The sequence below is a fragment of the Hyla sarda genome, chromosome 1, assembly GCF_029499605.1.
Source record: "Hyla sarda isolate aHylSar1 chromosome 1, aHylSar1.hap1, whole genome shotgun sequence".
Taxonomy (NCBI): Eukaryota; Metazoa; Chordata; class Amphibia; order Anura; family Hylidae; genus Hyla; species Hyla sarda.
This window is the reverse complement of record NC_079189.1, coordinates 543,855,765-543,881,962: the sequence shown is the minus strand read 5'-3', so window position 1 is coordinate 543,881,962 and position 26,198 is coordinate 543,855,765. Positions and strand designations below refer to the sequence as shown.

The 26,198-nt window shown below is 41.9% G+C and overlaps 1 protein-coding gene across 1 annotated transcript in view; it reads left to right on the top strand.

Annotated features, from left to right (window-relative positions):
* Nucleotides 1-26,198, top strand: part of IPO11 (importin 11) — a 494,099-nt gene that overhangs the window by 140,464 nt on the left and 327,437 nt on the right. The window contains exons 12-16 of the mRNA XM_056541414.1: nucleotides 5,879-5,922; nucleotides 17,666-17,756; nucleotides 18,530-18,577; nucleotides 21,144-21,249; nucleotides 23,908-24,034. Coding sequence (XP_056397389.1) covers nucleotides 5,879-5,922; nucleotides 17,666-17,756; nucleotides 18,530-18,577; nucleotides 21,144-21,249; nucleotides 23,908-24,034 — 416 coding nt within the window. The remainder of the gene's footprint in view (nucleotides 1-5,878; nucleotides 5,923-17,665; nucleotides 17,757-18,529; nucleotides 18,578-21,143; nucleotides 21,250-23,907; nucleotides 24,035-26,198) is intronic.

Here is a 26,198-nt window from a genome sequence, read left to right as displayed (position 1 = left end):
CAGACCTTTTTTTTTTTTTTTGCAAACGGTGTGGCCAACCCTCTTCCGTATAAAAGATTGGTCGCCCACTGTTAGCTAAAGCCCATCCACTGCTGATCAGTCCTGTAGTACTGATCAGCATTTTTTTGTAGTTCAGGCACTTTTTCTGGGATAATAAGTGTTTTTTTTTATTTTAAACTTTTTTTTTTTGCACGGTCCGTGCTACCAGTAGGGCCTGTGTTGTGTGGACGGGACCGTACCTGTGTGTACGACCTGCCCCACTGCTGTCAGTGATTTTTTTGGGTTCAGGCTGGTGCTTTTTCCGGGTTTTAGCGTTTTTTTTTTAAATATTATTTTACAGTTTTTTTGTGTGGTGAGACCCCCCACTGACTTCTGCGCCCCTTGCTGCCACCAAGCGCTAATCAGTGCGCACACCACTGATTAGGTAAGCGTTTTTTTATGTAATTTTTTTTTGGAGCAGGCCTTTTTGCACTAGAAGTCTTTTTTTTTTTTTTTTTAAGCGTTCTTATTCTTTTTTTTTGTTTAGTTTTATTTTATATTTTTATGTTTTTGTTCAGTTAGGTGGTGGATTAGGGCGGGTTAGGGTAGGGCAGGTAGTCAGTACCCCCCCCCCCAATCAACCACACCTCCCAGCCCCCATTACAGTAGGGAAATGGGCCGCAGGGTGTTTTCAGTGGAGGAGGCATATGTCTTACTTGCCTCCGACACTGAAAGCGCCAGTGAGGACGAGGAAGACCCCATCTTCCTGATTTCTTCCGCATCCTCCTCATCATCTTCTGATGATGAGCCACCAAGGCTGCAAACCTCCTCTGCTCCTTACCCTGTGCCCCATGCTAGTATAAGTCCCCCTGGCGCTCATACTAGTCAAAGCCCCCAGTCAAGTCTACTGGTGCCTGGTACCGGTGAACTTGTCTGGACCAAGCCAGCGGACCACGAGCCCGTGATTCCTGAGTTTATTGGTGACTCGGGGATCAAGATTGACATCGTTGGGTTCACTGAAATGGACCTTTTTTTTTTTTTCAGTGACTACTTTGACACGAATCTGTACGCCCAACATTTCATCGACACAAACGCGGGCTCCTTTTTAGCTAGACCTAATGGCTGGTTCCCAGTTGATGCACCCGAAATGAGGGCCTTTAGGAGCCTCGTGCAGCATATGGTCCTAGTTAAAAAAAAAACAAAGGTCAGACAATACTGGAGTAGGGACGTCCTCTACCAGACCCCGCTCTACAGTATGGCTATGACCCGTCCCCGGTTCAAGGCCATTCGGAAATATTTGCATTATAATGAAATGCTGATAATTAGGGATCGACCGATTATTGGGATGGCCGATATTATCGGCTGATATTCACAATTTTCTAAGTTATCGGTATCGGCAGTTACCTTGCTGATAATGCCAATAATGCAGTGCTTTAAATCAATGAACTGCAGCGGCTTTTGCAGGGCCAGAGACCACCGCCGCTGCCCACTTCTTTCCCCCTGCCTGTCCTGAGTCCAACCACCGCCGCCGCCCGATTGCCTCCCCCTTCCTATCCTCTGGCCAGAGATGACTGCCACCGCCGCTACCCCATTGCCTCCCCCATCCCCGGTTTTATAATTACCTGTTCCCGGGGTCTGCGCTACTTCTGGCTCCTGCGGTGTCCTGCTCTGTTGCTGTGCACTGCGCACTGACGAGTGACATTCTCAACACGACGTCACAGTCAGTGGCCCGGCGCACAGTGACAGCTCAGGACGCCGCCGGAGCCAGAAGTAGTGCAGACCCCGGGAACAGGTAATTATAAAACCGAGGATGGGGGAGGCAATGGGGCATCGGCGGCGGTCTCTGGCCAGAGGATAGGCAGGGGGAGGCAATCGGCGGCGGTGGTTGGACTCAGGACAGGCAGAGGGAGAGATACGGGCGGCAGTCTCTGGCCCCGCAAAAGCCGCTACAGTTCATTGATTTAAAGCGCCCGCTTTAAATCATTGATCTGCAGCGGCTTCTGCGGGGCCAGAAACAGTTTATCAGGGTATACCCGCACACACACACACACGCACCCTCATTTTACCAAGGATATTTGGGAGGGAATTAAAATGTACGAAATATCGGTATAAGTTATTGGCTATTGGCCTGAAAGTTCACAGGTTATCGGTTCTAAAAAATCAATATCGGTCGATCCCTACTGATAGGCTGGTCAACAATCACTTCGGGGACAAATTTTGGGAGAAAAAAGTTGCAGTCTACATATTACAGGTTGCCATGTAAAACTCTTTTGTACTGTCCCAGCACGCTGGCCACACAGGGACATTCCTGCAGTTCCAAGAGGAAATTCTAAAGACTAATCTTTGATGACCACCAAGGAGTGGGTCAGAGCACCTCTGGAACTCTAGGCCGCTGGAAAAAATGCAGTGTGTGTCACAGGAGGGGAATCCGGAAGGACACCACCACTCAATGTGACACTTACCCTGATCATCCGGGCCTTTGCATTAAAAATTGCTTAATGGAGTATCACACTTTCATGGAGTACTACATTTTTACTATACTCAAAATAAATTTAGGGAACACCTGTCTGTTCCAAATCTCCACTTCACCCCTATACACCTTCCCCAGGGGGTGTACTGTTTGTAATAGGCTCACATGTGGGTGTTCCGTTCTTGTATCTGCCTCTGAATGTATGTAACTGTTAGGTCCGTAAGAAACATCGGCCTCAAATGCGAAGAGTTCTCGCTCATGAGCTCTGACCTATTTCCAGGCGACAATTCGAAGTCCATTCCTGGAAAATAAATTTAGGAAACACCCGTGCAGTCAAAATGTCCTCTTTAGCCGTATACCCATTCCTCAGGGTGGGTACTTTCTGTAGTGGTGTCACATGTGGGTGCAAACAGACCTGTATGACTTCTGAGCCTTGTTGTGCGCCCGCCCAGCATGTTACCCCATATGTGGATGTATTTCCATAGTCAGGAGAAAAAGCCCTCCAAAATTTGTAACCCAATTTCTCCCTTTACCCCTTGTTAAAATGTAAAAAATTGGGTAGCCCCAGCATTTGAGTATTAAAAAAATCTAATTTTTCAATTTACGGCCCACTGTTCAAAAAACCTGTACTCACTGTACCCCTTGTTACCCTCCTTGAGGGGTGTAGTTTCAAACTTGTGGTCTATAGCCAGGGTTTTTATTTTTTTAGATTTTATGTCAGAACCTTAACCATTGCAGTGCAAGGCACCACTTTAGGCCTCAAATCTCATCGGTGCTGTCTAACTCCTAAGCCCTGTTTTGCACCTGCATAGTGCTTTACCACCATATATGGGGTATTTCCTTATTCTGGAGAAATTGGGCTGTGGAGCTTTTTTTTCCTCTTACTAGTGAAAATTTTGGGGTTAATACTAGAAATTCAGTGTTAAAAATTAAATTTTTGAACTTTTACGGCCCACTGTTCAAAAAACCTGTGAGGTGTAAGTACTCACTATAACCCTTGTTACATTCCTGTAGGGGGTTTCCAAAAGGGTGTTACATGTGGGGGGTTTCTGCTGTTCTGCCACCATGGGAGGTTTGTAAATGCACATAGCCCCCGACTTCAATTTCAGTAAAATTCTCTCTCCAAAAGTCCAATGGCACTCCTTCTGTTCTGAGACCTGTAGTGCGCCAGCAGAGCACTCTATGTTGACATGGGGCGTTTTCTTTATCGGGAGAAATTGGGCTTCAAATTTTGTTATCCATTTTCTCCTATTACACTGTGTGAAAATGAAATATTTGGAGTAGCACCATCATTTTAGTGTTAAAAATCTAATTTTAAATTTTCTCGTCCAAGTTTAACGCAAACCTGTCGTACACCTGTGAGGCGTTAAGACTCACTGTACCCCTTGTTATGTTCCTTGAGGGGTGTAGTTTCCCAAATAGTGTGCTATATGTTGTTTTTTTTTTGTTGTTTTTCTGTTCTGGCACCCTGGGGTTTTCCTAAATGCAACATGGCCCCCAAAAACCATAACAGCAAAATTTACTCTCCAAAATCCGTCTGTTCAGTGAGCAGACCGATGACACTGCCTGTCAATCAAGCCGAGGGGGCGTTGCTGCCAGCCGAAGTAACAGGAGTAGGTAAGAAGAGCTCTCCGCCCAGGGGACTACTTGCGGGGCCGGCAGGGACTAGTTTATAACTTCATATATTCACCATCCCTGGGGACAGAAGCGTCCCCCGGGGATGGTGAGGATAAAGCTTTTACCCTATATAATGCTTTGCCAAGCATTGTATAAGGTAAAATCTGATGATTGGTTCCCTTTAAATCAGATAAAAATGTTATAACAGTTTGTATAAAGTATCAGAAATTATCCTTTAGTTTTACGATTATAGATAATGAATTTTTTTATTATCTTAGTGTTTTCTTTATCAGTGGCATTGTTTTGAGCCTCGTTATTTTACACTGTATCCACTTGACCATGACATTAATCAGAAGATATGCTGCTGGAGCCATCTGTGCCCAAGCTAGATTTCTAGTAGTTGTACCAAGTATAGGAGGGCACAGGTTCTTGGGATGAGCAGAGGTAATTTCGGCTGAGTGATTTCCCAATTCATTAATCACAGCCTCGCCACCCAGTTACAAGGTATGATCAGTGAACACGCACCCGCTCCGCTCGGCCGAGAGGCTCCTATTGGATTTCCAAGTTGGAGTCTATGTTCTCTGGAGGAATGAGTTTCTACATTTTCACTATCATGTTTCCTGCCCAGCAGTTAATTGCTTTCAGTGTGTGATAAATTGTTTATGACTATTTCTCTGGGGCCTTCCTTCATGTGGGCAGCGCTGCTCGCTGGCTCTTTGTGATCGAAGCTGCCGAATTCTATCCCTCTGCTTAGTGCAATTTGTAATAGATTGTGCTTTATAGACTACGTTGTAACCCTTTCCTGTGAAATATTATGTGAACCATTGCTTGGATAATATTGTGGTACTCAGAATAGCATGCAAGATGGATTAAACGTGAATGGCAAATGTGACTTCTATTATTCCCTGGAGGAGAAAAGGTGCATGTGACCAGGAAAACCACACGTATTGGAGTATTCTGTCGCAAGTGAATCACTTGCGATTGTTTGCCCCATAGGTAGTAATCGCAGTCATATTCAACATGCATTTTAGGATCAAACAGGAGTCTTTATTGAACAATAACAAAGAAAAAGACAACAAAAGCAATACAAATTATATAGTAATACAAGACCTAAAATAGGCAAGCTCAGGTAAGAGCATAGACAGAGGTATTGTAACCGTTGGTATAAAGTGCATCTATCATGTCTCCTAAGTGATTATATCGGAGGGGGGGAGATGAACTGAGAGATGTGTACGTTTCTATGATTTCATTCAATATTTTCATGCAGAAAGCTGTTTAAAACAACTGCTGCCAGGAGTCATAGAGAGAGCCTGTGAGTCCTGCTTCCCCCTCCCCCCATAAAGTCAATTAAATATTCAATTGTATGCATACTGAAAGTATCTTCACACAGGACGGATAAAACACTGCGGATTGGTAGGGATCCAACACCCAGCACCCCCTCCCATCAGCCATTCAACACAACTCCGACACCCACAGTACACTGTGAATGGAAGCTGACAGCTCTGTACATTAATACTGACCATGCTCTGCTTCAATTGACCTTAGTGAGAGCTGAGCTGCAGTAACTCAGTACGGCCACTACGCAATGTACAGAGCCATATGCTTCCTGCTCCGTTTACAATATATTACAGACACCGCGGCTGTGGGGAATCAGCTCATCACCATTGGTGTCGGAAGTGTTCTGTGGATGTACAAGTCCTGTAAAAAACACTTTTATGTTCTGCTGATAAATGTTTGTGTAATTTGTGAAATTAAAGATTGAAACTAATTTTATCAGATTATTAATAATAGTTCTTCTTACTTTCATTGTAGCCATAGAGGAAAGCGGTGGAGACTCGTGGAAGTACAGTCTGAGGGTACGTTTTCTAAATTATTCCCGCCTTGCCCTTTCTTACAGTGCATGAAATAGGCATGATCTCTGCTTATGCACCTAAACAGGGAAATGTTACTGTTCTCCAGTAAAATTACCTTGTCAGGTTACTCTCTACAATTTTATATATTGATTTTCATCATAAATTTTTGCTATTAATTACTACAGTGTTCCCTTTGCATGTAAATTTAGAAGCAGAATGATACATCTGAGTATAAACCTATGTGAACATATGTTTGTAAAAAGAGGATGTGTGAAAGATGTCGATGATACTTGTTACCTGGTGAAGAACCAAAATTCCTTTTTCAGCATTTGTTAATATCACAGAACTACAACGTAATATGAAATATCCCTGTTTTAAAAAATATATATAAAATTTTGTCTTGACTTTACAAGACAGACTAGCAACACTGAGGAATCAGATTACATACTGCTTATTCAAGTCTATAGACAAGGAGGGTACAAGAAGGGAGGATGGAGGGAGAGTAATTGAAGAGAGCCAGTAACAAACAGAGACTGCAGAAAGAGTACACAAGTTTATTGTGAGTATTAGCTCTCACTCCAGGGCATAATTTACAGCTTACACTATTTAGTACTGCTGATGTGTGTGATGCATAGGAAACATCATAGATGCTAGGCTATACCTACTGTCTTGGGGACAACTGAAAGCATGGAGCCTGCAGAGCAGAAACGTGGTGAAAAATGACATATACATGTGATATAATGGCCAGAAATAGTGCTTCTCCTCATGTACACACTGACAGGTTTTCCTGAAAAGTTATGTGAAACTAAAGATACACTTTAAAGTGAGTAATACTATTCATCTTCTGAATTTTCTTTGTCTGCTAGAGGTTTTGGGAGAATTTATGCACACTTTTAAGGCTGTATTCACATCTTTTACTAGAAGTATAGTGAGTGGCTTCAAATGTATGCATATATGACATATCTATACACTGCCATCCACTATACATATGCCAAAGAAGTGCCCTTTTGGCGTATGCACTGGCTTATTTTTTTTTTTTTACACTGAACAGGAAAGTATAGTCTTCTACACTTTCCTATGAAAAGGGACACAATGAAAAGTAAATTGCATGGTGTATGTATTTTTTTTCTTTCAGAGATATACATTAGGAGATCCAAAATTAGGTTGAAATGAGATTTAGGGCAGTGGTTCTCAACCTTTTTGGCGACTGTACCCCCAAAGGCTGAAAGTATGTCCGTGGGTACCCCCTCGTGCGGAACTTGCGCGCGAGGGGTACATGCGGACAAAAGGTGTGTTCTTACCTTTATACTTAAGGTACGTTCACACATACGTAGATTTGATGTGCAGGATTTTCTGCTGCAGATTTCATTGTAAACTAAATGACTGAGCACAGCTTCTAATTGGCAGTTACAAATCCTGCGCATCAAATCTGCACAGGATCCTGTAAATGTGAATGTACCCTTACACATACCCTTATTCGTAAGTTGAGAGAACATACCTTCACAAATGGTCCTTGGGGATTGTCCATGCCCTCCCTGCACAATTACATTTAATAGGATTTGTAAATTAACACAAGTCTAAGAGATCAGTGCTTGTTTACAAAGCTTCTCGAGTTATTTGATTGGGCACCTATACACACACACAGACGTTCAGGACCAAAGCATAAATCTTGGGGGCTCTGTGGTGGTGGTCAGAAGAGGAAAGCATTGGCTGTATTGTAGAGAGGGCCAGGAACATGATGTACACAAGTTGGTAGATGCTTTGTTGGATTTAAGGGTATATAAATTGGAAGAAACACTCTGGCATGAACTCTTTGAGAATCACACAATCAAGGGACACAGAAGGTAACAGGGACTTGCTGAGTGTGAAAGTGGTACAACATGTGACTGGGGCTCTGAGGAAAGGGAAGAAGGGTAGAGAAGGCGAGTAAGCATTCTGTGGTTGAAGGTGACTGGGGCTCTGTGAGAAGGCGTGGGTATATAAAGTGACGGCAAGACCCAGCTCCTTAGGCTGTGCTATGGCTTGACTGGCACCGTTGTACTTAGTTGGTGAAGACATTGGCAGAAGTCCAGGACTCCCTTCACTGTGATCTAACATCGAGAGATACAGACAGGTGTCGTGTAACTGGAGGACAAGAGGGGACAGGAGCAGCCCTGTGATATTATGGGCAGCAAAGAGGTCAGGTTGGTCTAAAATCATGATGTCATGCCTCCTTTTGTAAGGTTTCCGAGTAATTGCTGTGTGAAAGTTTTATTTTTTTTTTTTTTTTGCCTCTTCAATTTTTTGTAGTATACAGTTCCTATGCAAACTTATGGTAACAAACTATGAAAACCCCACTGAATTCAGAGTCTACAGTCCCTCTCTTTCCCATCTGTTTCTTAGTTCTTACTAACCTACCAAATGTATGTTACTAAGATGACGGGGACAGATGGAAGAGAGTATGACTGTGTGTTTTCAGCTGCTTGTTTTGGAGGCTTCCTTTTTAGTTTCTTATTTAGTGCACAAAACAAGTCACACAATTTGTTTGACATTTATATTTGTCATTGTAGTACATGGAGCTGACATGACTTGTCTTTGTTTTCTTTATTTAAAAAAAATTTGTCTGTTGTATGTAAAACAGATTAATTCTTTTTGTATGAAACCTTAATCCTTAGTTGAGAACAGCGGGACCTGTCAAATAATGTGTGAAGGAGCACATTCTTATATTTTTCAAGCACTAGACAGTTTAGTTGCCTTTGGTTCTAAAAAAAATAATGGTTTATTGACCATGCAATTACTGATTGTGGGGGTCTGACTGTTGGAACCCCCAGTAATCAATCAAAGTAAAGGTCCAGACTACCAGTTCTGGTGCCGCCATATAGAGCAGCAGGAGAGAAGTCCATCCCACTTTGCAGCGGGCTCTGGTGTAAACCAGCGGCACCTTAGACTCCGCTCCCTGGTACGGACCACGCCATCTTCCTCACAGGTTAGTGGATCCACCTACCACAGCCATTACAGTTGATCTAACTCCTTGATCATGAGGGGTCCAGATATAGTGTACACAATGTGTATGCCCAAAATAGGGACAATAAAGCCCTAAATTTTTTGCCCCAATGAAACAATGGTTTCTATTAGATACAGTGTCTTTAAAGGTAGCAGGAGGCAACTTTAACACTGTATGCTTTGTAGCTGATGCCAGACAGCGATGCTGTCTTACCAATGGAACAAGCCAAAGACAGGATATTGCATCCATTTATGGATGTGGTACGCCTTTATGATACCTGGCTTTTTGAACACCTAGATAGTAGAAATGTTACTTATTTCTTACATGTGTACCAGTCATGTTCGCTAATAGACTTTCTTACGACCAAGGGTCCAATTTACGGTAGTTATGGATCTTGACATTTCTGATCTCCTGTCCTCCTAGATTTACATGACCCCTTTCCTTATGGCACAGAATATGTTTGGCATTTCCCTTTTCACTTCACGAGGGTTTTCTATAGTGTCTCAAAGGGTGAATCGGATAGGCATCCCTATTGGGAGACTGCTAAAGCTGTGCTCAGGGGAAGATTAATTGCCTATGTTTTAGGAATGCAGAAAAGTTTGAGAGTTCCTTTAGGGAACCAGTGCAAAATTGACTTTGGCTTACTGTGTATGAACTTTTTTAATAACCTGACAGACATTACCACAGATAGTCGAATCATTTCGAAGTTTGGGCAGCCGTAAACGTTCTTGCCAATGGCAAAGCTCCAGCACCTGACAATAAATTTTACAAGGCCCTCTCCCTTCAGATTGTCCCAACACTAGTTCTTACATTAAGTCAAATTTATAGAACAGGGGATGTACATCCACCCTTCAATATATATCTTGTATTAAATCACTCTTGAAACCAAATAAAGACCCAATTGACCCAGATTTGTACAGGGCAATTTCACTCATTAATCAGGATCTAAAACGCCTTGCTAAGTTGCCGTCCCTATTGGGCAAGTCGGTTTCATTAAGGGTCGAGCAATGATAGCGAATATCAGGAAGGTATTGACGGATCTGGATTGGTCTGGGCACCATGTCTAGTTGAGGTCTTCACTGATCTTACTAGCGCTTGATACTGAAAAGGCATTTCATAATGTGTGTTGGGACTGGCTAGACAGGTTTGGAATAGGAGGTAATTTCAAACCTTTTTATCAGGGTTTTATGCTAACTCAGCAGCTTGAATTCACAATTCCATATAAAATTCTCAGCACTAATTAGGTACACGGTATTGATGTAGAAAGAGCTTGGCAAGCTCTACAGGCTTCTATTTCTAAATGAATGCCCCTTTAGGACCACCCTAGTTTCCATAGGGTTATAGACATTCGCAACTTTTGGTTCTGATGGGACAAGGACATATGGGTTGCTGGGGACCTTATACATCCTACTGATGGACACTGGTTGGCTGACTCTGAAATAAAGCTTACTTAAATGTCCTTACAGGTACCCTTTTAATTTTTGTCCCCCTTCAATGTCATGGGACAGGAGGATTACCCCAATCCCATGTTAAGTTTCAGCTTTTAAAAGGTTTCAGGCTTTTATGTTTCAAATTTTCTTTTTATTCCTACAAAAATTTTACCATTTAAGATTTGGTAATGATATATATATTAATTTTTAAGGAAATAAATAAAATAAAATCATTTAAATAAAAAAAAGAGAAACAGATTTTAAAAAAGTATGTGTTTCAATATCAGCCTCTAAATATTACATTTGCTAACAAAAGACTAACAAGATATTTTACCCACTGGTAAAATGTAACAACAGTTATTTTAAAAAGTCCTATAGCATTAACCATGGTTGTCCTTCTTGTTTGGTTTCTTATGACAGGATTGAAATTCTCAGCACCTGTGGTTATATAATGATTGTTGGATCTTATGGAAATAGGCTGATAATTTACAGTACATGAAGTCGGAAATATTATCAGAATGACTTTCTGTGGCAATATTCTGAATTTGTGTATACATTATACATCTTTGGGTTAGCTTTATGCGCAAAGATCTTATGTAAATATTATGTAAATTGAAAGCTACAAGACTTTTTACTTTGCTCTCATAGAAACAATCCTGTCTATCAAAGCATATTTTTGTGAACCTCAAGGAGACATGAACACACCAATGTGAATATATAAAATTTTACAACGGAAAAGCATAAAATACTAGACGTGACAGATGGTGTTTAATACTATTTTTATAATATAAAACAGTAATAAGATACATACTGTAGGTTTTCTTTTTTAAATATGGAGTAACTAGTAAATTTAAAGTTTTAAAATTTGGCGACTCCAAGAGAGCCAGTGGGATGGCTGCGCACAGCAGTTCTACAGACAGTCATGGTGGAAGTTGTTGACACGGGGGCTTCCACAGGATTCTCCCTTGCTTTGTAGGATGGTACATTGACGTGTGGTGCACAATAGGTTTGGATGGTGTGAATTCCCCCGGGGCACACATTGTCTGGTTTCAGGATAGTAGGGTGTCTTGGATGGCAAATGTGAAGTTAAAACAGCAGACAGTAGATAGAGGGAGAAGTAACTCCTTTCTTTACTTACACGGTGCAGCTCTTTTTCCACTGTGTGAACATAGCCTTACAGAAACTGAGACAAAAACACTGTTAACTCAGCTTAAGTGGGGAAACATGAATGGAACCTGTATCACAGATGTTAACACACTCTTACATAAATATTAATAAGAAATGTAAAAACCTCTTATTTTATTTTTTTAATATGGATTCACCATTACCTGAGATGGATTCACCTCAGACACTACGATTGCATCTGGTGTTATGGTGGCTGTGCTTGTAAATGGGGTCACATATTGGTTGCTCGAGGCAGTAGCCCACCTAGGTTCATCCTCCAGTGGAAAATATGTCTCAAGAAGTCTTAAAGGAGTGCTTTGTAGGAAAAATGTTTTAACCCCCTCACGCAAAATGACGGGTATACCCGTTAGCTGATGCAGCGCATAGCGACGGGTATACCCATCATTCACATACTCGCCACTGCTGCTGCATCCCGCGCCTTGAACTTTTCACCTCCGGTTGTCTCCGGCAGGTGAGAAGTTCTGCCTAATGACCAGGGACCAATCAGAGGTGGTCCTGGTCCAGGATCATTGTGATTGGTCCGGGAAGGGACCAATCACAATGTATCCAAGATCTGACATAGTAACTCCCGCTCCGATGCTTTCACTTCTGTGACAGTAGCGATCGGAGCAGGAGTTACTGTTACTACTAGAGCGATCTAACAGCCTTACTGTGCCCGTTCTGTGCCCCTCTGTCCTCAACTTTTGTGCCCCTCTGTCCGCCACTTCTGTGCCCCTCTGTCCTCCCGGCGGGATCAGCCTCTGTAGCTGCCGGCGATCAGCTGCTGCTGCTGCCGCCGGCAGAAATAAATCTGTGCCAGTCACTGATAATAACAGTGACTGGTGAAGAAAAATTGTCCCTCTGTCCTCCACTTTTGTGCCCCTCTGTCTGCCACTTTTGTGCCCCTCTGTCTGCCACTTTTGTGCCCCTCTGTCCGCCACTTCTGTGCCCCTCTGTCCTCCCGGCGGGATCAGCCTCTGTAGCCGCCGGCAGAAATAAATCTGTGCCAGTCACTGATAATAACAGTGACTGGTGAAGAAAGAGTGTAAAAAAAAAAAAAAAAAAAAGTTGTGCCAAGTAGTCCCATCAATAGGCACCCTCTGTTCTGTCCCTGCTGCTGCTGCTGCCTTCTGTTCTGTCCCTGTGCTGCGATCCAGCAGCCATAAAGAATAAATCAGTGCAAGTCACTCAGAAGTCAAAAAGAAGAAATCACATAATTTCAGTGGTGCTTGCAATAAAATAAAATAATTTTGTGCGCAGCAGTACCCCTTACCCTTTGTAGGCATCCATCCCTGCTCTTTCATAATCTGCTTGCTGGCAGTGAATAAATCAGTGCAAGTCACTGAATATGACAGTGGCTGAAGCTAGAAAAAGCAGGTGCCTGAAAAAATAATTGTTTTACTGTGCCCAGCAGTGCCCTGTCACTGATAACAGTTACACTAAAGTTCCTTCATATACCACTTGTCGCACACCATCTCAAATACCGCCGTTCCACCGTTTTCCCCTGAATTGAGTGGCAGTTTTCCACCGTTAGTTCCCAGTGGTAAAGTTTGTCATTTAATTTTTTTTTTCTATAAAAAAAAAAAACAAAAACCCCAAAAAACATAATTTTTTTTTTTCTAACGATTTGTTAATTGCCAGTGTTTGTTCCCAGTGGTACAGTTAGTAAATTTTAGTTTCTTTTTTCCATTAAAAAAATCTATATAAAAAAAAACATTTTCTAAAACCGTTACCGTTATTTGAGTGACAGTTTGCCACTGTTCGTACCCAGTGGTGGTACGGTTTGTAATTTTAGTATTTTTTTTCACAAAAAATAAATAAATAAAAACAATAAAATGTCAAGCCATCAGACTTTCAGCGTTGAGAAGGCATATGCCTTCCTGGCATCAGATTCATCTGAACTATTACATTTGCCCTCTTCGTCTGCCTCCTCCACTGAGTCTGATGGGGAACCGCCTCGCAGGCGTCCTAGATATAGTGCGGAGCCAGGTCCTAGTGTCACCACGGAACTAGGTACTAGTACCAACTCAGAGTGGGCTCCGGCTTCTAATTTTTCACCCCAGGTGCCTGACTTTGTGGCCACTCCAGCCATTCACATAAATAAAGCAGGGTTCAATGAAGCAGACTTTTTCCAAATTTTCTTTACAGAAGAATTGGTTGAGATGATAGTGGAGGAGACTAATCGCTATGGGGATCAATTTATAGCAGCCCACCCACAGGCATTCCACGCCAGGCCTTATCATTGGACGCCCACTAATTCACAAGAAATTAACATTTTTTTTGCCCTCGGTCTAAACATGGGCCTCATTAAAAAAAACGACAATACGGTCATATTGGAGTAAGGACATGCTCTACCATACTCCATTATACCATACAATCATGAAGAGGCTTCGGTTTGAAGCCATCCTAAAATGTTTACATTATGCAAATAATGCAAATTGCCCCCCTCCCAGTGATCCCAATTTCGACCGTTTATATAAAATTCGTCTTCTTATCAGCCATCTAAATAGAAGGTTTTCAGAGGTATACACCCCCCAAAAACAGAGAGCTGTGGACGAGTCCCTTGTTCATTTCAAGGGCAGACTGCAATTTCGGCAATACCTGCCCAACAAACGAGCCAGGTATGGCATAAAATTATATAAGTTATGCGAGAGCGCCACGGGCTATACCCACAGTTTTAGGGTATACCAAGGAAAAGACTACAAACTTGAACCCCCCGAGTGTCCCCCCTGTGCTCAAAACAGCAGGTAAAATAGTTTGGGACCTAGTCCACCCCCTACTAAATAAAGGGTACAATATATACCTGGACAATTTCTATACAAGCGTCCCTTTACTAGAATGCCTCTTTTCTAAGGGTACTGTGGGCTGTAGAACTATTAGGAGAAATCAGAGGGATCTCCCAAAAATGTTCGTACGGCAAAAACAAAAGAAGGGGGAGAGCCGAGCTGTTTGTAAGGACAGCATGCTGCTTGTAAAGTACAAGGACAAGCGTGACGTCCTTGTACTAAGCAGCATTCACTCGGACAGATCCACTCCTGTCCCAGTCCGTGGTACCACAGAGCGAGCCCCTAAGCCTGTGTGTATCCAGGACTAGTCTGATCAAGTTTTGCAGCCGTACACTGGCCTTCGAAAAACTAGGGCGTGGTATAAAAAATTGGCGCTGCACCTCCTACAAATCACCATGTATAATGCCTTCCTTCTTTACAGGCATACAGGCAATGGTGGGACATTCCTGCAATTCCAGGAAAAAGTAATAAAGAACTTTCTGTTCGGGGATCAAGAAGGGGAGGGGAGCAGTGCCACAGGAGCAGAGAGTAGGATTGTACCAGGGCAGCATTTTCCCGGAATTGTTCCCCATACAGAGTCTGGAAGTAGGCCCCCAAAAAGGTGTAGAGTGTGCTACAAGCGCGGTATCAGAAAAGAAATCGTATACCTCTGTGAAACATTCCCCCATAAACCTGGTCTATGCATGCAAGAATGCTTCAAAATCTACCATACATCTCTTGATGTTTGAAATTGTCCCCTTGAATTATTTGTACTTTTGACACCCCCAAACCCCCCTTGTAATTACATTTCAATGAATTAGAGAGCATCTACCCATCAAATTATTCCCAAAATTCTAATTGGCAAATCCCAAACAAAACAAAAAAATCTCATTATACCCCTAGATGAATACCATGGCAGGTTATGTTTTAGATTTTTACCATCTATCTAAAGAAAAAATCTCATTATACCCCTAGATGAATACCTTGGCAGGTTACGTTTTCTATTTTTGCCATCTATCTGCATGACAATTCTCATTATACCCCTGGTTGAATACCTTGGCAAGTGCAGTCTAAGACCTGTAGTGCGCCAGCAGAGCACTTTTCGCCCCCATATGGGGTGTTTTCTGAATCGTGAGAAATTGGGCTTCAAATTTTGGGGGGTATTTTCTGCTTTAACCCTTTGTAAAAATGTAACATTTTTGGGAAACCAAGCATTTTAGGTAAAATATTTTTTTTTTTTACATATGCAAAAGTCGTGAAACCCCTATGGGGTATTAAGGTTCACTTTACCCCTTGTTATGTTCCCCAAGGGGTCTAGTTTCCAAAGTGTGATGCCATGTGTTTTTTTTTTTTTGCTGTCCTGGCACCATAGGGGCTTCCTAAATGCATCATGCCCCCAGAGCAAAATTTGCTTCCAAAAAGCCAAAATGTGATTCGTTCTCTTCTGAGACCTGAAGTGCGCCAGCAGAGCACTTTTCGCCCCCATATGGTTTTTTTTCTGAATCGGGAGAATTTGGGCTTCAAATTTTGGGGGTGATATTTTCTGCTTCAACCCTTTGTAAAAATGTTAAATTTTTGGGAAAACAAGCATTTTAGGTAAAAAATTTTTTTTTACATTTGCAAAAGTCATGAAACACCTGTGAGGTATTAAGGCTCACTTTATCCCATGTTACATTCTCCGAGGGGTCTAGTTTCCAAAATGGTATGCCATGTGTTTTTTTTCCCGCGGTTTTGACACCCTAGGGGCTTCCTAATGGTGACATGCCCCCCAAAAACCATTTCAGAAAAATGTTCTCTCCAAAATCCCCTTGTCGCTCCTTCCCTTCTGACCCCTTTACTGCGCCTGCCGAACACTTTACATAGACATATGAGGTTTGTGCTTACTCGAGAGCAATTGGGCTACAAATATAAGTAAAAATGTTCTCCTTTTACCACTTGCAAAAATTCTAAAATTGGGTCTACAAGAACATGCGAGTGTAAAAAATGAAGATTGTTAATTTTCTCCTTCACTTTGCTGCTATTCCTGTGAAACACCTAAAGGGTTAAAACACTGACTGAATGTAATTTTGAATACTTTGGGGGGTGCAGTTTTGATAATGGGGTCATTTATCGGGTATTTCTAATATGAAGACCCTTCAAAACTGAACTTGAGTTTGAAAATTTTGTGAAAAATTGGAAAATTGCTGCTGAACTTTGAAGCCCTCTGGTGTCTTCCAAAAGTAAAAACTCATAAATTTTATGATGCAAACATAAAGTAGACATATTGTATATGTGAACCAAAAAAAAAAAATAACAATTTGAATATCCATTTTCCTTACAAGCAGAGAGCTTCAAAGTTAGAAAAATTAAAAATTTTCTTTTTTTCATCAAATTTTGGGATTTTTCACCAAGAAAGGATGCAAGTTACCACAAAATGTTACCACTATGTTAAAGTAGAATATGTCACGAAAAAACAATCAGAATCAGAATGATAAGTAAAAGCATTCCAGAGTTATTAAAGGAGATGTCCAGTGCTCACTTTTCTTATTGTATCCGTTCCGGCTGAAAAATAAAAGAAAACAAATTTTCTCTTACCTGCCTAGGCTCCCACGGTGCTCCAGTACAGGCGTTCGGTCCCCTGGCTGTATTCTTCTTACTTCCTGTTAGCCCGGCACGTCACACGGAGCTTCAACCTATCACCGGCCGCAGCGATGTCCCGCCTCGGCCAGTGATAGGCTGAAGCTCCGTGTGACTAACAGGAAGTAAGAAGAATACAGCCCGGTGACCGAACGCCTGTACTGGAGCACCGGGGGAGCCTAGGCAGGCAAGAGAAAGCTTATTTTCTTTTTTTTTTTGCAGCCCGGAACGGATACAATAAGAAAAGTGAGCACCGGACATGTCCTTTAATGTTTAAAGTGACAGTGGTCAGATTTGCAAAAAAGGGCTGCGTCCTTAAGGTGAAAATTAGCTGTGTCCTTAAGCGGTTAAAATCAACTGGTGCCAAAAAATTATACAGATTTGTAAATTACTTCTTTTAAAAAAATCCAGTACTGTTCAGCTTCTGTATACTACAGAGGAAGTTGTGTAGTTCCTTTCTGTCTGACCTCAGTGCTCTCTGCTGACACCTCTGTTCATGTCAGGAACTGGCCAGAGCAGGAGAGCTTTGCTATGGGGATTTGCTCCTGCTCTGGACAGTTCCTGACATGAACAGAGGTGTCAGCAGAGAGCACTGTGATCAGACTGGAAAGAACTACACAACTTCCTGTGGAGCATACAGCAGCTGATAAGTACTGGAAGGCTTAAGATTTTTTTTATAAAGCTCCAAAGTCATCATGTCAAGAACATGCCTGGTTCTTGTAGTGTTACTTTTGATTTATAGATTATATGTATTTTTATTTCTTATGTAATTTTTTCTGTCTCATCAGCCTTGTTCAGAAGTGCTGTTCATTGACATTTTCCATGAATACAGCCAGACACTCACACCTGTGCTCTTAGACATGGTTCATACTCTTCAAGGTAAGTGTCTTCTCTTGACGTGAAATGTAAGGTTATGCGGTTATTGTAACTCAGTGATAATGACAGTGTCAGACATCTTGTACAAATCCCAGAAATGAGGGGAAATTACTATGGTTTTTTTATGTCACTTTTTATTATAACAGCAGTGAGTTCCTCTAAGTTGTTACTGTAGTAAAGTGTGTCTTATCTTACTAATTTTACCACCTCCACAAAAAGGCTGACGTAACCAGTCACTACTACTTCTCCTCAATCATATAGATTGCCTAGCTATATAGTCAATCTATATTTCAGACATCGTAGAGATGACTGCTTTATACTGTAGAACATTTTTGTGCACATTTAATGATTAAAATTCAGAAATGCCAAGTTGTCCCGGTATTTCATTTCGGGCCCCAGGATGGGTCTATTTTTGCCCCCTGCATATTATTCGGCATGTTGGATTTCATTGGATTGCCAATGGGTAGGACAGCAAGTTTACTTCTTCCTATCTCTCCATTAAAAATAATAAGCCTGTTCATCTGAATGGCATGTGCATGTTTTTGACCCCTAATTTTAGGGCAACTTAGTCTCTGGGTGGTATCTTTCTGCAGCAGAATCTTACACCGTTCTGTTACCAGCTGAACATGGAGAAATCCCCAAGAGTAGAACATTCTGTTTTCTAATTATTGCTTTCTTGCACAATTTTTCCCAGGCTTTTTATCTGTCATGTCTCTTTAACATTAGGTCATTTTTACATTGGGCAGCTTGTTGACAATAATTAATTTTTTTTCCAGGTCCCACTCCTTTAGAAGACTTAAATGTGATACTTATTAAAGAAACGGGTAGGTAACATGTATTATAGGAATGTAGTAAGGAAAAATTCCTATCTTGAATTTGCCATAAATTCTATAAAATTAGTTTTATTGGTTGATCTAGTAGTGCATGTGTATGTCCTTCCTAGATATAAATGATAGTTATCAGTAGGGTTTATTAAATTTACCAGTCGTTGTTTTTAAAGGGGTACTCCGCCTCCAGACATCTTATCCCCTATCCAAAGGATAGGAGATAAGATGTCAGATCGCCGTGGTCCTGCTTCTGGGGATCCCCGCTGGGGCACCGCGCTATCATTACTGCATAGAGCAAGTTCACTCTGCACGTAATGATGGGCAATACAGGGGCCGGAGCATCGTTACGTCACGGCTCCGCCCCTCGTGATGTCACGGTACGCCCCCCCTCAATACATGTCTATTGGAGGGGGCATGGCGGTCGTCACGCCCCCTGCCATAGACTTGCATTAAGGGGACGGGCCGTGATGTCACGAGGGGCGGAGCCATGACGTCACACTGCTCCGTCCCCTGTATTGCCCGTCATTACGCACAGAGCGAACTTGCTCTGTACAGTAATGATAGCGCGGTGTCGCAGCGGAAATCCTGGGACTCCCCAGCAGCGGGACTGCGGCGATCTGACATCTTATTCCCTATCCTTTGGATAGGGGATAAGATGTCTGGGGGGCGGAGTACCCCTTTAAGGTGTCTGTGAATTTTTCTTCATTGCTAAAATCTGTGCTGGTTTTAAAGCGGAATCTCCACCTCAAAATCAGCACAGTTTTACTGTCTCTTATTAATTTCAAAGGGCAATTTCACACCATGCTGAAAAATCTTAATGTTTTTAGTATGGGGAAAAAAAGTACATTCCAACTTTCTGTGTACTTCTGCATATATTTTCCCATTGAAAGTAAAGGGAGGCTTCAAAATATGCATACAAATCTATACAGATTTTGAGGTAGAATAATTAGTGCAGATTTTATCTGTGTCAACATGTCCTTACTTTAAGGGTGCATTCCCACAGGGCGTATACGCAGCGTATAGGACGCTGCTCAAAATTTATGGCAGCAGTGGGAAATACGCTGCGTATTCCTCGCTCTGTATACACACAGGGCTTTCCGGCGGCAGCCCTATGTGTGTAGTGAGTTTTGGAGGCAGGGCCATGTGCCGGCATGTCTGTGACCGCGGCTTCGCCTCCAAAACTCACTACATACATAGGGCTGCCGCCGGAAAGCCCTGTGTGTATAGTGAGCAAGGAATACGCAGCGTATTTCCCGCTGCTGCCATAAATTTTGCGCAGCATCAAATACGCTGCGTATACGCCCTGTGGGAATGCACCCTAAGAGGAGTTTTCCATTTAAACACGTTTATCCCATGTCATTAACCACTTGGTACATCCTGACATAAATGTACAGAATGGAATGCCTTGCTTTAAAGGAGTATTCCTTGTGAAAAACATTTTTTTTTCCATATCAACTGGCTCAAGAAAGTTTGACAGATTTGTAAATTACGTCTATTAAAAAATCTTAATCCTTCCAGTACTTATCAGCTGCTGAAATTGAGTTGTTCTTTTCTGTCTGACAACATGCTCTCTGCTGACACCGCTGTCTGTCTTAGTAAATGTCCAGAGAAGGAGAAAATCCCCATAGCACTACTCCGGACAGTTCCTGAGACAGACAGAGGTGTCAGCAGAGAGCACTATGGTCAGACAAAAAAGATTGAACTCCACTTCAGGAGCTGATAAGTACTGGAAGGATTAAGATTTTTTAATAGAAGTCATTTACAAATCTGTTTAACTTTCTGGCACCAGTTGATTTAAAGTTGATTTAATTGGGGCTAGAGTTCTCCTTTAAATGACAGCCAGGATCAGAAAAAAACTATTATCCTAAATATTTAACATGAAATAGGGCGTCTAAGGAGCTTGGCAGAAAAAGGGGGCTCCCTACCTTGTCCTCTCTGCACCGCATGATGCGTTCATGGGTTTGTTGATTGGTTTCCACAACAACTATTTTATTTTGGCCTGTATTTTTGTCTGGTACTTATATTGGGCTGTAAAAGAACCAAAATACAAAGTGGTGGGAAAAAATTTTTTTTTTTTTTGTAAACAGTCACAAAAAGATATATGCCATTGAAAATGTATGCAAGTTTTAACAAATGGCTGTTTTACTGTTCTGTTCAATAGAACTCAGTAGTTAGTGTATGTGTCATTAAAAATAAAACATATAGTAGTGCTTTTCCCTCCCCAGCTCATAGTGAACTGTCAAAAATTATTATTATTTATTTATTTTTTTTAAATGTCAAGTGTACTTTAAAAAAAAACGGTTTGTTTTTAAGCCATAAATTGGTTGTTTTACAGGCAGGAAAAGCAGGTAAGAAGTAATTTGACTTAAAAAAAATAAAATAAACAATAATTTCAAAAAGACAGTACAAGAAGCGATCATGTGACATGAAAACCTATTGTTTGTATATTGAATAGGAAAAACAATTGTGTGTTAAGTGTAGTATCTTTGTTAGTTTATCCTATTTTATCCTTCTTTTTCTTTCATTAAGTACTATATTTGCCCTTTTCTTCCTCTTTCCTCAGTTTACAATGCTGTAGGACTGGCTGCATATGAATTATTTGATAGCGTGGACTTCGATGAATGGTTCAAAAGTCAGCTGCTAGGAGAACTGCAAATTACTCACGATAGGTAAGAACATTTCATCCATCTCCAATGTTGAAATCACTTTTATTATTTTGTATGCTGGCTATATTTCTCTTGTGATGTATGATTTATGTTACGCAGGTAACTCCCTTTATGACACTGCTGCGGCAGTAAAAGGAAATGCTGCACGGCTCTCGTGAACTCTGATGTATATTTAACACACTATGGTCACAAAGTTCCGAGGTTGCCGTTTCATCTCCTTCATATTAGGGACGTTTCTGTATCCGTATTACCAGGAACATTTTTCTTTTCACAGTTTGTGAGGAGGTCTAATATTATTTTTGTAGTGGGAATAAAAGTTATCTTTGTAGTTTCGGACAAAAATATTGCTCAATATATTGTACAGGCTTTCAAATTGATTTTGAGACTTGTTATGCTTTCTAATGCAAGTTTTTGCCTACGAGCCATTTTGGAACCATTAATGCGTTTCTCTCTATTTACATAATTAGGGCTCATTCACACTACAGAATCTCTGCCTGATATTCCTGTTGGAGATGCCAACTGAAGCGGATGCATCGGCACTGGGACCGCTCGAAAATGTGCCACCTCTGTAGACCACAATGCTTTACCGAATGGTCTCCGCTGAAAGAATAAACATGTTCATTCTTTCGGCCGAATGGTGCTGCAGAATCCCATTAAAAGCAATGGGAGGCTGCTGCACTGTATTTTCTGCAGTAGAGCTCCAGAGCGGAATTCTACTTGGAAAATATGAGATGTGAATGGGCGCTTAAGGTTGCAGATGTTATAGAGGGGTGACCCTGCTTAACCCCTTAAGGACGCAGGACGTAAATGTACGTCCTGGTGAGGTGGTACTTAACGCACCAGGACGTACATTTACGTCCTGTGCATAACCGCGGGCATCGGAGCGATGCCCGTGTCATGCGCGGCTGATCCCGGCTGCCGATCGCAGCCAGGGACCCGCCAGCAATGACCGCCATTAACCCCTCAGGTGCCGGGATCAATACAGATCCCCGCATCTGCGGCAGTTCGCGATTTAAATGAACGATCGGATCGCCCGCAGCGCTGCTGTGGGGATCCGATCATTCAGAACGCTGGACGGAGGTCCCCTCTCCTTCCTCCGTCCGGCTCCCGGCGTCTCCTGCTCTGGTCTGTGATCGAGCAGACCAGAGCAGGAGATGACCGATAATACTGATCTGTTCTATGTCCTATACATAGAACAGATCAGTATTAGCAATCATGGTATTGCTATGAATAGTCCCCTATGGGGACTATTCAAGTGTAAAAAAAAATGTAAAAAAATGTAAAAGTAAAAGTAAAAAAAAAGTGAAAAATCCCCTCCCCAATAAAAAAGTAAAAGTCCGTTTTTTCCTATTTTACCCCCAAAAAGCGTAAAAAACATTTTTTATAGACATATTTGGTATCGCCGCGTGCGTAAATGTCCGAACTATTAAAATAAAATGTTAATGATCCCGTACGGTGAACGGCGTGAACGAAAAAAAAAAAAAAGTACAAAATTCCTACTTTTTTAATACATTTTATTAAAAAAAAAATTATAAAAAATGTATTAAAAGTTTTTTATATGCAAATGTGGTATCAAAAAAAAGTACAGATCATGGCGCAAAAAATGAGCCCCCATACCGCCACTTATACGGAAAAATAAAAAAGTTAGAGGTCATCAAAATAAAGGGATTATAAACGTACTAATTTGGTTAAAAAGTTTGTGATTTCTTTTTAAGCGCAACAATAATATAAAAATATATAATAATGAGTATCATTTTAATCGTATTGACCCTCAGAATAAAGAACACACGTCATTTTTACCATAAATTGTACGGCGTGAAAACAAAACCTTCCAAAATTAGCAAAATTGCGTTTTTCGTTTTAATTTCCCCACAAAAATAGTGTTTTTTGGTTGCGCCATACATTTTATGATATAATGAGTTATGTCATTACAAAGGACAACTGGTCACGCAAAAAACAAGCCCTCATACTAGTCTGTGGATGAAAATATAAAAGAGTTATGATTTTTAGAAGGCGAGGAGGAAAACATGAAAATGTAAAAATTAAATTGTCTGAGTCCTTAAGGGGTTAAAGGGGTACTCCGGTTGAAATCAATATCAACTGGACCCAGAAAGTAAAAAAAAAAATTGTAAATTTCTTATATTAAAAATCTTAATCCTTCAAGTACTTATCAGCTGCTGTATGCTCCATAGGAAGTTGTATAGTTCTTTTCTGTCTGACCACAGTTCTCTCTGCTGACACCTCTGTCCATGTCAGAAACTTTCCGGAGTAGGAGAGTTTTGCTATGGGGATTTGCTCCTACTCTGGACAGTTCCTGACATGGACAGAGGTGTCAGCAGAGAGCACTGTGGTCAGACAGAAAAGAACAACTCAACTTCCTGCTGATAAGTACTGGAAGGGTAATATTTTTTAATAGAAGTAATTTACAAATCTGTTTATCTAGAGCCTGTTGATATGAAACAAATTGTTTTCCACCCGAGTACCTCTTTAAGACCTTCTTCTCTATGAGACTGCACTTGGAGAACTGCACTTTAAGAGCAGCTTCCTGTGAACTGTGAAGTATAGCAATTTCCACACTAGCCAATAGATCACATAAAATACGGTGACACTTCCTTCCATGTAACTTATTTACTATTCTGTACCATTTTTTCCCCCCTAAAGGTATAAGTTGTTGCGGCGGAGAGTAATCTGGTTAATCGGACAATGGATTTCTGTAAAATTTAAAGCCGATTTGAGACCTTCACTGTATCAAGCCATTGTCAGCTTGCTACAAGACCAGGATTTGGTTGTAAGTAAATCTAATTTATTTCATTATGGTCTGCACATTGCTAATAAAAAATTCTGAAAAACTTTCTGAATTGCAAAATGTGTATGCAAAAAGTAGCAGATTTACGCATCACTTAGCAATGACTGACCCTTGTATAGGCTTTGTTCAGCATTGTACTTTCAAGAAAGTTGTTTTCTAAGTGTATACAATTAAGAATATTGATGCTCGAGTTATGCGGCCTATTACTGTGAGTGGCAGTCCTGAATCCTTTGCTGAAAATAGATATCGGATGTCAAAAGTGTCTTCAGTGAAGTAATTGGTGGAAAACTGGGAGGAACCAGAAGCTGTAATGAAACCAGATATGTCTTTAATGAGCACCAGGACTCTTCATTACTCGCCCGGATTTGAGGTCTCATTCATGCTTGTCGTGAGGGCCCTTCTGGTTTCTAATCACTGTCTACCCACTCCATTACAATGACATTGAAAAAAAAAAAAAAACTGTGCACCTGTCCCTTATGTAGCTTGTCATCACCAGCAGAAGCAGTTCCCTGCTTAGAGGATGTCTGCTTTTGTAATGGAACCCCTTCTTTGCTGTAATACACTCTCCCCCCCTCCCTTTAGTTCAGTAATCTCAAACTGTGTTCCTTCAGATGTTGCAAAACTTCAACTCCCAGCATTCCCGGACAGCCATCGGCTGTCCGGGCATGCTGGGAGTTGGAGTTTTGCAACATCTGGAGGGCCACAGTTTGAAACCACTGCTTTAGTTTGTCATGATCATTATCGGACGCCTCGGTACTGCTTAGAGCTGGGCTGCTGTTGTTAACTGACCCCTTCCTTACTATTATGCTGTTGCTTACATAGCACCTTGAAATAACCCCTGATCATCTGACAGTACTGTAAATCATCCCCTGGAACAGTGTCAACCTGTTCAGTCCTTTGCACTTCCTCTGACACTTTATCCTAACATAGCAGAGTGGCGTAATTGCAGTCCTCTGATAGGCCAGAGAAGTAAAGGAAAAGAAGTCCCCTTGTGTGTATTACTGGAAAACAGCTTTGGGCCCACCCCATGAAATCGGGAAAATGAGACAAAGATGTAACCGTGGCGAGGGCTCTCAGGGGCTCAGTAACAATATTAAGAGGCTAAAATCACTATGTTATCACTCTGGGGGCTCACGGTAACAAAACTATGTAGGCTTAAAAAATTTTTTAGGTCCTGTTAAACTTCAGTTCCAGTCTAAATGATTACATTGAGTTGTCAAAAATATGGTGAACTATCATTAATGCTACAAAAAGCCTGATAGCCCTCAGCCTTAAAGGGGTACTCCGGCGCTTAGACATCTTATCCCCTATCTAAAGGATAGGGGTAAAGATGCCTGATCACGGGGGTCCCGCTGCTGAGGACCCCCCTGATCTTGCAAAGCTGTCACGCCCCCTCCCATAGGCTTGCATTGAGGGGCGGAGCGTGACATCACAAGGGGGCGGAGGCGTAACGTCACACGCCGCGTGCCCCATGGTCGCCGGTAATCGGACCCGGAGCGGACATGCTCCGGGGACTGATTTTAACTGGGGTGCTGTGTGCAAGATCACGGGGGTCCCCAGCCTCGGGACCCCCGCGATCAGGCATCTTATTCCCTATCCTTTGGATAGGGGATAAGATGTCTAAGCGCCGGGGTACCCCTTTAATGTAATATTTCAGCTCTATTTGCTGCTAAGTGCTGCACACACTGTTGCATAGCTGTCTGAGTATAGAAACAAACTGTACCTTTCCTGGAGCCTATTTGTTAGCCAAGTGTCAAGGAGGCGGGGCCAAGCTGCTCAGGTGCTGTTAAGGTTCCACTGCCTGTAAGTCAATTAAAAAGAGGCTTGGAAGTGAAGGTGACTAAAGATGTATGCCAGGCTGTGACGTTTGAAATCTGTCATCCGTTCACTTGCAGTAACCCGTTGATACAGACCGGTGCAGGTGACACTGATGACAACCATACTTACCTGGTCCCGTGCTCTTGTTCACCTGCAATCCTCCTCTGCATCTTCCTTCCCAGGCTGACATAGAGCATGGGCGGAGCTTCGTGACATCAGCGCTGCTGTTTGCTAGCAGCGGGACCCAGCAGAGAAGCATCAGCTCAGCCATTGCTCTAAGTCGGCCCCGGGACGGAAGATACAGTGGAAGATTGCAGGAGAACCAGAT